General features: G+C 44.5%; 1 protein-coding gene across 11 annotated transcripts in view; it reads right to left on the bottom strand.

Annotated features, from left to right (window-relative positions):
- The window catches only part of MYO9A (myosin IXA), a 175,617-nt gene that overhangs the window by 65,381 nt on the left and 98,083 nt on the right, over window positions 1–12,153 (bottom strand). For all 11 annotated transcript variants that reach the window (XM_042022730.1, XM_042022729.1, XM_042022735.1 and 8 more), the window contains one exon: window positions 3,740–3,856. In XM_042022730.1, the coding sequence (XP_041878664.1) occupies window positions 3,740–3,856 (117 nt within the window). The remainder of the gene's footprint in view (window positions 1–3,739; window positions 3,857–12,153) is intronic.

The raw sequence follows: 12,153 nt of genomic DNA, 5'->3' as shown, positions 1-12,153 counted from the left end.
AAATTAATGAACTGATGCACATTAAACACACTGCATGTTCAGCAATTCTTCCTCTGCTTCAGGTCAAAAAGCCAAGAATTAACTGGTTGGTTGAATTTAAATGAATTTTCTTCATGGCCATGAGTCCTTCATGAATTCAACCACAAATTTTTCTTCATGGCCATTAATTTTAATGAATTTTCTTCATGGCCCTGAGTTCTTCATGAGTTCAACCACGAATTTTTCTTCATGGCCATTAATTTTAATTTTCTTCACAGCCATGAGTTCACCATCATCCCCACGTATGCGGCACGTCATCCGAAAACGGCAGCAGGGTGATTTAGGAAGAAATTAAGACACTTCACAAGAACCAAATGGGAAAAGATTAAAAGCACCCTTGGAAATGCCTTTTGATCCACCACGATCTCCACTCTATCATCGTTTTAAGCAGTGAGATGAACTTCTAGCAATTCCCAACCTGATTTATGGAAGGGGAATTCAATAAGAGGCTCTGGGAGGTTTAGTAATCTCATTCTCAAGAGAAGGAAAAGTCTCTGACCTCATTAATAAAGGTCAAATTTCAGACAGTTTGTAGGGAATCATGAGAACATAAAAGGAACTAAAAGCACTTGAGAGAAGATGAAGGAAAAGGGAGTCAGAGCAAATCCAACCCACGGCAGATCTGCCACTGCCATAAACCAGGAGGTATCAAATAACTTATTCACAACTTGGGTCAGAAATAATATACTCCAAATCCTGTCACCAAGCAAGATAAGCCAAATCCCACTGTTTTCCCAAAACATTTCACTGTACATTTAACTAAATTTGGATATCAAAGGTCTGATTTACATCTTCCAAATATTTGCTGGACAATATGGAAGAACAACGGCCGACTGTTTATTTTTCTTTGCCCAGCTTCATCTTTTGATCTTCTCCTTACTGCTGACATCAAATAAACACATACTGGGATCTGAAAATGACCTCGGTTCCCATTGCCCCACTGCAATCAAATCTACACTCATGAAGAGAGAAACTTCTGTATTAATTTTTCTCATCAACTTCTCCCAAACACACTCTGAATTGAGATGCTTTTGAGTCTTGTTTTACCTCTGCACCATGTGATTATCATAAAAGAAAGCTCTGTGCCCCAAATCCATCATCTGGCACTTTCTGAACCTTCCCAACCTGCAGGATTGTTTCAAAATACATTTTAAAAGTCAGAGGAATATCAGCGGCAAGCGTGGGCTGGGATCAATCCGGGCCATTTGCCGCAGGGTGAGTCACACACCGTTCACCCACTGCACACTCAGGAGTTTCTGAGGTGCAAGGCTGTATTTTGCTCTCATAAATCAGAGACTTGGTGTGTTTAAGAGATTTTTTTGGCTGGTAGATGCCAGCAAGGAGATGTCATCCAAGTGCCGAGGTCTTGCCTCACAGCAAGGAGCTATTCCCAAGGTTTGGAGATGCCACTGCTCTCAGTCCACCTCCCAGTTACTCATTGGTGTTGCCCAACCTCGAAACAACATATGGGAGGCTAAGAAGAACCTGCATCCTCATCTGGGGTTTCTCCAAGCATGAACTGAAAAGGATTTCAAGAGGATTGGGAAGTGGTAGGAAAAACCAGATTAGTGGGCATTGGCTCCGTTTCTCAGGGTGGTGATTCTTGGTTGGTGCCTCAAGGGCAGCTGCAGAGCCCGGGATCCCTCTGACACTTGTTGGCAGCAACGTTATTCCTCGAGGGCAAAGGAGCAGCTATTCCCAGCCCTGCCCAGTCCACAGAGACATTTCTCCTCCCTCTGTGCTGGAATGACCCAAGTTGGGGGCTAAAAATAGGGCTGAGGAGGTGACATGGTAGAAGCACTCAAGGGAAAATTGGCTGGTCAATGTTTAACAAAGCTGCTCTGAAATGCACATAAATCTCTTCTTCACGCTCTCCACCCCTAAAATGGGGAGGGTTTGTGCATTTTCCTGATTTCTAGGAGATTTGTGGGAATCAATCCAATTCACAGAGGATTCTGAAGATAAACTGAACTACACTCCTGCCTAGAGCAGCAGGTATTCCCTGGTATTTTGTGCGCTGCCTTTCTGCTTCAGAAACTCTGGCCAAGTACAGCCCCGGGTTGCCTCCCTGGATCTGGGTATGAGCACGTTCCTGCAGCTCCAGGTCCTGGGCATTTGCCAGCGTGGGTGGATCTGCTCTGGCACAGGGGCAACACTGCTCCCAGCTCCCGGCGCCTGCTGCCTGACCTGGATATTACCATTACAGTTTGGAGCAAAAAAAAGGGTCAGAAACCTGGGAATGAATTCATGAGATGGCACAGGGAGATGGGCAAGGGGGAAGGTGGTTACACTCCATGGGAGTCTTGAGGGGAGGAAGCAGAGGGTTAATGTGCAGCAGCAATGCTGGAAAAAAGCAGGAATTTGGGCTGTTCTGGCTCTTACCTGCTGAGATTTGAGGCTGGGAAGCAAAGTTTAATGGCCCGTAAACACCTACTGTGGTGCCTCACTTTCATAGCCACGCTGACTAAGCACAAGAGTGTCCTAGACTGATTTGTATTTAAATATTACAGAACAGATAATAATTTAAAACAATCATTGGGTCATTAACAAAAAAATAATTAGCATTTGAGATGCACTTCCTTGTCAAAACAAATCCCCTTTTCTGCTTCGCCAAATATGTAAACAGTGTGGTTTGTTTTTTCCTGACAGCCCAGACAAAACTCCTGATGACTTGGAAAAAAAATCAGGAAAGAATACAACATTTCTGGTAAAATATTAAACAGAGGGAGAGGCAGCATGTGCAGTCAGAAGGCTCACTGTATGTTATCACTGTGACAACCCTTCTTTGTCAGAAAAGCATAGAACCAGATTTCATAGGCATGTTTTTATTTCCAGTCCATAATTACGCTCCACAAGCCATTTTTGGAATTAAAGAAAGGAGTGACCATGCCGAGAGTCTCTGCAACTTCAATCCTCCGACACAATCCAAATGTCAGTGTTTAGCAAAAATCCTCCTTTTGGCAGCTGTGACTTTAGTTTGGATGCACAATCCCCCAAAAAGCCCCACATGCTGCTGGACCATGTCCCAGATTCCCAAGCCAAGGGCAGCTGGAGAGCTGGAAATGCGTGTGTGTGTGGACATGGATTTTGGGGTCAGTATCCCCCAGCCACGAGGAGTGTGGGTGAATACACGAGAGGGCTGGGGAGGATGTCCTGGCTCACAGCACCCAGACCCTGCTATGGCAGAAAACTTCACATCATTCCTTCCATCAATCCTTTGGGAAGGTGGTAGGGCACCGCACCAGCTCCACTCTTCCTACCATGGCTTTTTTTCTTTAATTCCATTTTTCTACTGTACTACCTCAGTACCTACAGACACCCAGCTCGTTCATCATTTCATCATGGAGCAACTTCACCAACATGAGGTAGCAAGAATTCCCTTTTTTTCCCTCAGTTATACAGGGACCTCTAGTTTTACACACAAGGAGGAAAATTATTTCCATTGCTCCTGGAGGGGTTGGGGAAACTGGCTTCTGTGGCTACAACAAAATCTCTTCCCTGGTTGCTTTGAGCTTATACTACCTGAGGTGTTTCACCCTTCTCAGCTCAGCAAGCACCGCTTAGAATAACGAGGTACTCAGTTACGATCTGAGGAAAAATTAACTTCATGTTAAGCAGCACGCCTGGGTAATGTTTCATTGTGCAGTTACCTATTTTAAAAACCCCAAGAGAGGAGTCAAAAGAGCTGGTGAGATGTTACCTTGGTGCTTTCCTCCATGTCCTTGGAGTTGAGGAGTGCGTGGTTGATCCTGAACACGATCCAGTCGAACAGGGCGCTGTACAACGACTTGGCCATGGAATTCCGCACGGTCACAGCCTGAAAGAGAGAAGAAAAAAGGTGATTGGAAATGATTCCTGCTCTGCTCTAAAATGGCTTTTGCTTCTCAAGCTCCCACATCCAACGTTCGTATTTCTCCCTCGCCAAAGCTTTTGTCTGCTGTTTTAATTTATGCCACGTACGTCAACGGTCCCGACGGCCCTGGGAATTGGGTGTAATCCCAGGGCTCTGGGATGTGCCCCTGACTTTGGCTTGGTTTCTTTCGTGCGTTCGAGTGGATGATACATGAGATCACACCAAAAGTCCCACCACTGGTGGCGAAAGGAAAGAAAATAAATACACATATTAAATATATAAATAATAAATTCACCAAGATGCTTGAAAGGTTTCCTGGGGGTGAAGGAAAGAGGAGGGTGGATATTGCACAGGAGTGACAGCAAGCAATGGGAAAGCACAGGCCAGGACAGGCAGCGCCTGGCACCAGCAGAAGGGCTACAAAAGGGGAGCCTAAAACCCCTCTAGTAAATCTGAGGGTTCCTGAAAACTTGAAGTTTTCCAGGTACTGCCAGCAGGAGCTACAAATCACAGCAGGCAGGTTCAGCACTGCTCCAGCAGCTCTCCCAGAGAGAGGAACAACAGTGCTGAGGAAGGGCCATCCCCACCACGGCCAGGATCAAAGAGATTCTGCTTGATGGGATGAAAGCTGAGATCAAAGGAGGGTCCCTGGGCTTTCGGACAGGCACCTACATAGAGACCCAGAAAGCAGGAATTCCTATTTAAAGGTTATCTTTGTTCTTGCTGCCTGGGATTCTTCCTTGGTTTCAATTATCACCTCAAGCAGAGCTTTGGTACATATTAATCACCTAAAAACTTATGGTATCAGCCACAACTGCTACATTTGGGTTCGTTTTAGCCACTGCAGAGGAATAAAAAAGGAACCAGAAGGTTCCCACATAATTATTTCAGTTCAACCCTGAACTGTAACGAATCAGTGGCTTGTGACACATTGCCCTGAAATCCTTCTCACCAACCCTCCCTTTGAGGAACATCATCTGAGCTGCTTCATGTTACTGACCCCAAGTGAAGGAATAAAGCTCACGAAGCATCGTTTATCTTCTATCAGCTTGTTCCCACCTCTTTTTTCCTTGATTTTTGGAGATAGCAGCATTCAGTGTGACCACAAGCTGTTCTGCCAATGTTTTGCTCTTAAAATGCAATTAAGTACATGGTCTCACTTCCTCTCCCTGTCCAGCTGGAATAGGAGAAGGGAGTAACACAGTCCATGGCAGGGGAGGTTTAGGTTGGATATTAGGAAAAATTTATTCATGGGAAGGGTTGTCAGGCATTGGAACAGCTGCCCACGGCAGGGGGGGAGTCCCCATCCCTGGAAGGATTTAACAGACGTGTGGATGTGACACTTGGGGACAGGGGTTAGGGGTGGCCTTAGCACTGCTGGGGGATGGTTGGAGTCTACAGGCTCAGAGGGCTTTTCCAACCTGAACAACTCCATGGTTCTGTGGCTGAGGATGCTCACAGCCTCTGTATGCTGCTAACCATAACTTGGAGGCAATAAAAAGTGACATCGCTAGGTAACTACAAAATCTGGCCAGAATTAGCAAGGAATTCCTCACCCAAAAAACAACCGAAAGCAAGAGTGTGATGAAAATAGGTGAGCAACAAGACCAAGAGGATTCTGGTGTAGCTCAGACCAAAACAGCACTTTTCAAGAGTGAGCTCTTGAAATGCCCGAGTTCTCCAGCAAGGGCTGGAAAGCAGCCGGCATTTCGAACACAAAGAGCTCTTCTAGTTCCCACTAACTGCATTTTCTTCCCTCTACTGATGAAAAGGGTTTGGGGAGGGGTTTTTGGCTGTTTTTATTAAAAGCAACATGGGGGCTTTTTGCTGTCTAAGTTTTTTTTAAATTTTCCTCAAATGTGAGAGACTGTTTCAGTGATTAATAGAAAATTCAAGGCCAATTTTCTATCCCTACGCTCTACCTACACTTCTTTGATTAAGCTGAAAGACAATCAGTGTCACTGTCACACCAGAAAAATCAGTCTCTGGGGAAAGACGAAGGCCAAGACCCAGGAATGCTTCTCACTGTCCTAATGCTTCATCCTGGCATAAACCAGCCCAATTAATTGCTCCAACGTGCAATTAAAAACAAACTCCATTCCTATTTAAAGCCAAAAAGAACGTCGTTGTTTCCCCTACAGCTTCACATGTAGGTTTATATTGCAATACTTTTCGTTCCCCCTTTTATTAGAGCCTACAGGGATGTGCAGGACTTCACCCCTGAATTTCCTGGTTTTTTTTTCCAAAACAAATGAGGATTTCATTAAGCCTGCACCACTCCAGTGCTGAGGAATGCTGGGAGTGTGACTGCCATGAGTCTTGTGAATGGTCAGACTGGGATGTTTCCCTGACACCAGCACTGCCCAGCTTCCTCCAGGACGTGCAGCGTGGGGGATGAGCCACTGCTCTTCTTCCCAAGGTAGGCTCAGCTACACGGAAAGCTGGGAAGCCCATAGAGAGGTGATTTCCTTGCTGTGCTTGGGTCCCACAGTTGGTGGCCCAGATCCCAAAGTGTTCAAGAGCTACTCTTAGAAGCGATGGCTTAATCCTAAGAGCTGGCAGGAAACTCCTGGAAAAGCATATGGAGAACATAGGGTGGATGGAGCACTTTGCCTTCATCCATTTAAAAAATACCTGCACTGAAATGAACCTATTTTAAATGACTCAGGGTTTTGGGGGGGTGGGGATGGGGGGAGGCTTTCTTTCTTTGTTCGTTTGAAATTTTTTCTTTCATTTAGATAAAGTATTTGCTATTTAGAGTAGATCTTGGGTGAGGTCACATTATAAATAAAGCCCCTCACTATCCTAAACAGATACCAAACTAACCCAATCTAAAGACCATCAGGAAATATTATTTCTTTTCAAATTCAGGAGCTGCAGCAGAGCATTTAAAATGAGGTTTTATGCTGTATTTATTGAGTAGTTGTTTATTCCTGTATCATCCTACATATTTTAAATTCATTTTAGTCTCTGAACTACATCCCGTATATCACATACAACTTGTCTTCAGGTCATCACCTACAGCTTCTGGTCTCTTCCACAAGTCTCCTTACGTGACATGTAGGCAGATCTGAAACATAGTGATGCTCATCAAACCATTTTTATTTCTCTCACAAAGCAAAATAAAAATAGCTGCTGCAATGCCAAAACAAATCTCAGGGGATCAAAGGGAGCAGGACATGTTGCACCCACACAAAAATATTGCTGATTCCAACCGGAGACAGATCAAACGTGCTTTGGCTCGGCGAGTCAGGAAATAAGCCACAGACAAGGTTTTAATCAATAGTTTCCTGCTTATCAAGCTAGAAAGGATCTCTGTATTATTTATTATGTGCCAGAAACTCCACTTGTTGGGTTGGCCAATTTTTTTAAGATCCTGATATAGCATATTTGAGGTTTTTTGTAAGATTTCATTGCCAAATTAATTGGTCTGAAAGTTGTCATGATCAGCATCGGATTCAGGCCACCTTAAAAATAGATAAACTTCTGGAAACATCTTCTGTCAAAGGGAACAAAGGGAAGACAGACTTAAGAACTAAAATCTACTTTTGAAGTGCTTTGGAACAAGGACTTACAGTTCCAGCAGCAGCAGCCTGTGTTTTAGAGGCTGGAAAAGATGTAATCTCAGGAACCCAAATTTGCTCAAATTAAAAGCCTCTGTAAAACACATTTGTACATGTACAGGAGATTCTTAAGAACTGAGATTACAAAGTCACTAAATATATTTAAGCAAATCTTCTGCCTGCTGCCATCCCACAGCACCCCCTGCTCCAGGCAGGATCCCTCACTCCTGCCCTTCTGCACTCAGCAGAGGGCTGAAATTTCAAGCTGGAATTATTCAAAATATTTGTTGGTACCCAGAAAATCTAGGGAAAGCAGGTGGGTTAAAATCCCCAGCAAGCTTATACATCGAAAACGACAAGAAAGACATTGAGGGGCTGGAGCCAGAGAAGGGAACGGAGCTGGGAAGGGGCTGGAGCAGCAGGGGCAGCTGAGGGAGCTGGGAAAGGGGCTCAGCCTGGAGCAGAGGAGCTCAGGGGGGACCTTGTGGCTCTGCACAAGTCCCTGACAGGAGGGGGCAGCCGGGGGGGTCGGGCTCTGCTTCCAGGGGACGGGGACAGGACAAGAAGGAATGGCCTCAATCTGTGTCAGGGGAGGCTCAGGTTGGATATTAGGGAAAAAATTTCCTCATGGAAAAGTTGGTCAGGCACTGGCACAGGATGCTCAGGGAAATGGTGAAGTCTCCACCCCTGCAGAGATTTAACAGCTGTGTGGATGTGGCACTTGGGGACATGGGTCAGTGGTGGCCTTGGCAGTGCTGGGGGACAGTTGGACTCGATGATCTTAGAGGTCTTTTCCAACCTAATTGATTCCATGATTCCAAGATGTTGAGCTAACCTTTTACAGACATTTTCACCTGATTTTGCTGGAAGTTCCCCCCATGCTCCTTATTGGATTCAGTGTTTTTATTGCTGACTAACCTAACACACGAGCAAGATTGAAGCAATAGCTCAATTCGAACAACAAACCCTCAAATATTTATACATTTTTCAGTCTAAGGAGAATAAACAAAGCCCAGAGAACAGATGATGGGTGGAAGCAAGAGCTGAAGGGCTTTGAAAGGCAAAGAGCAAAAATTGCAGCAATATTCCAGTGACCTGATGTCCCAGGGAGCAGAAGGCAAAAAGATCCCGCTGAGTTGGACTTGATGATCCTTGTGGGCCTCCTTCAGCTCAGGATATTCTCTGAGGAAAAAGCCATCAAGATGCTGCTGGAAGCTCCGTGGTTTCAGTCACACCCTTCCTTAGCCAAGAGGACAATTTTCTGGAGTGTGGACCCCAGGAACCACAGTGAGATCCACAGTGGGACTGAAATACGAGAGACAGACCCTTTCCTCAATGACTCCATCAGACCAACCCAACCACGGAGCATATCTGGAACAGCAACTGGCCCCTGGTGATCAGCTTTAAGCATTCTTGACCCAAACAAATCCATGGTATGAAGGCTCTTGTAGCCAATAAATACTTCCCCTAAGATTCTGTTTCAAAAGAGCCAGTCTAAAATGAAGAACTGTTTCTGTTCAGGGCATCACTCGACATGGACACTCAGAAAATCAGAAGACCGAAACAAAGCAAAGCTCATCACTTTTGCAACTCTTAGGAAGAGCAGGGTATTGGTGCACTGAGCAATTCCAAGTAAGAATCATTCCAAAGTGGGTCTCTAAAGGCTTTGAACATCTCAGCTCATTGAGAGGTTTGTCCATCTTCCCTCATAACTAATGTGGAGAACAGCATAGACTGACCAAGGACAGAGGAGAAAGGTGGGAGATGGATACTTGGGTTTGGGCAGCTATTATGACCATCAAAACCCAAGCTAATGTTACATTTGCACAGCCATTTATAGATCTGAGTCTGCCCAGGAGGGTTTCTGAGCCTCACTCCATCACTGGAGCCTCCGGAGTGCAGCTGGCACCACACGCTGCTCTCTAGAAAAGCAAGACAGAAAACCCCAAAACCGTTTTTCATAGAAAAAGATGCCCTTTTTTACACACACACACACACATTGGACATCACAATCTATTTTGGGTCATTACTATGACAAATGCACCTTAGGAAGGGCGCAGTGCTCAGAGCAGGGGTTTAGACCCCAATCCCTGAGCACAGACTCAGTTAATGAGAAGTGGATTTAAGCACAACTGGAAAGCGAGTGTGAGCACCAAAACGACTTAAAGCCCTAGTGAGGATTAAACACCCGTGGAGTTTATTAACTGTGACAACCCTTATCCCATCTCTCAGCAATATTCAAATCTAGGGAGCATCCATAAAGACGCGCTGACAGACTCAGTTGGTCAACACAACATTATTGCAGCAATTCTGGTCAACACAACACTTTTAAATCCCAGTTTTTCATTGGGGACATCACAGACGTGGGGGCAAGGTCAGTGCACCCACTCCAGATTTTCTACAGGCTCTGAGAACTTGAAAAGGTGGTATTTAAAAGCCATTTTCCAAGCACAACTCTGGAAAAGTCCTTGCATCTAGAAGAGAAGACTTGTTAGAAGGCAGCCTGACTTGCTAGCCCCGAAGGCAACTTGGTGCTTTGCTGTTCACTCCACAAGACTTGTTGTGTTGTTGATCAGGGTCTTTTTTTCCTCCAGTTTTCCAGCATTTTCCTGGGGTACTGTGTGTGTGTATCCCATGATGGACATTATCAACGCTCTTTGTTCACACTGGATAAACCCGTTGCCAGCGCCAGCATTCCCTACAAATGCAGAACTCCCACTCATCCCCAAAAATCCAGCTTTCCAAGCAACCCTCCTTGTAATTTTCCCAAGAACCCCCAAAAATTCATTTGTTAAAATAGGAGTGATGTTGATACAGCCATAGGAACTACCTATGGATTCTTGCTCTCCTGGTGACGCCCCAGCTCTTCCGGAACACGAGGACACGTGTGCGGTTGTTTCCTGCCCTCCGGGAGGAAAACAAGCAACACATTCCCCTTTCAGACTCTTACCAACAAACACTGAACAATTACAGTAATTCCAAGGTGATAAGAAATGTTTCTTTCCAGGTGTGAAGTTTGCAGGATTTGGTGTAAAACATAAAGAACAGGAATTCAATTATTTAAGTAAAGTTGGGCAACACAAAATACATTTTCTTCTGGTGGAGAGAAGAAACAGAAATTCCTCTTCTCTTCAGGAAATCAGATCCGAACACAGGAAGAGAGGAAATATCCCCTTTTCCCTTAGAGCCTTTGATGGGCTTCCTATAATTTCTATACAAGGATGAAAGGTGCTTCCAATGAAATGTTCAGGAAAGAAAAAGCAGCAGTAGAATTCTTCCTCTTCAGGAAATCCCTCCAAAAATCAAATCTGGATATGTGTTTTTGGTGGTTCTCTGGGAGCTTCGTTTGTTTGCTTTTCTTTTAATATGTGGAATAAATTTTCAGCACATTCTCTGATTAATCAATTGGTGTTTCTGCTCACAGGGATTTGGCACTAAATCCCAGGAACCTGCTGATATCCTACCACAGAAATGATTCAGTGAGCTATTATCATACACAGGATTTGATTTTCATTATCATTTGATGTTTGATTTGAAATCCTTATCAGCCATTTCCATTTCCCCCCCATTTATTCTCGAAGGTGAAATTTGGCTTCATAATTACATTTGTACTTACTGTAACACAAACGTCTCATTCCAATATGACTCAGAGGAAAAAACCATATGTTAGCACCTACTGAATTTTGCCCCATGGTATTCACCTAAGATTTTCACATGAAAATCTCCCTCCTTCAATCACTTCTGTGGGTTTAAATGATGTGTTTAATTTCCAAGTAGGGGAAAAATCAGGAAACAGTGTACTTGTTTTCCTATTTGCTTCAAAGTACCTATTCAACAAACTCATGCTGCATGCGAGTAAATGATTAAAGAAATCAGTTTCTAAAAAAAAATACTCAAAACTTATGCTTGCTTTTTAAAAAACCCACATGTATTAACAATGCTTGGCCACTGTGAACAGGGATAGGATTTATCCAAGATTAGAACAAGCAAAAGCAGGAGGAATTCAAGCTCTCCTAATGCACTTGATTTGGATCACCTAAAGGGATCTAATGACCAGAACAGAAGCCAACCCCCCCATTCTCAGTGAGCCTTGGATGTGCAGACAATTGAAAACAGCCCACGTGGGCATCCCAGAGATGATGATCTGCAGCAATCACTAATGAAGTGATTAAAAAAAGCAAACTGAAAATACACTTTTATTTGAATAGGGCTTAGGGGTGCCAGATACTACTCAGAGTGCTCGTGTCAGAGGAGTAGCAACCACATGTACTAAAATACTACAAAAATGCAGTTTTCATCTCTGACACTGTTACTGCTCCACGAGGGCTGACAAAACCCACATGGAAAGTGGCTGCAGCTTGGGTTCGTGGTTGTAGGGAGAGAACTGCTGAGGGAGGTTTGTTGGGTCTGACATTCCTGTTCTGAGACGGAGCAGCGACAAAGGAAGGGAGAGACGTAGCTGTGAGAGCTAAATTAGGGAAAGAGCAGAAAGTGAGGAGGATGGTGAGGAAGGGGAGCAGCAGCACACACAGAACCTGCTGGAGCATCTAGGGCTCATCACCGAAACTGGGAGAACACTTCTGGGTTTGAAGAAAACAGACAGAAACCTCTCAGTTGCTGGAATCAGACAAGGACTAAATTCCTCTTCTGGTCCAAATGCAGGTTTTAGTGCCTTGTTTATAGAGCCCCAGAATGGTT

The sequence above is a fragment of the Corvus kubaryi genome, unplaced genomic scaffold, assembly GCF_017639235.1.
Source record: "Corvus kubaryi isolate FWS band 111438036 unplaced genomic scaffold, C.kubaryi_AGA036_p1.0 37220, whole genome shotgun sequence".
Classification (NCBI taxonomy): Eukaryota; Metazoa; Chordata; class Aves; order Passeriformes; family Corvidae; genus Corvus; species Corvus kubaryi.
Note: the sequence above shows the minus strand (reverse complement) of the source record. Positions and strands in the feature narration are given on the sequence as shown.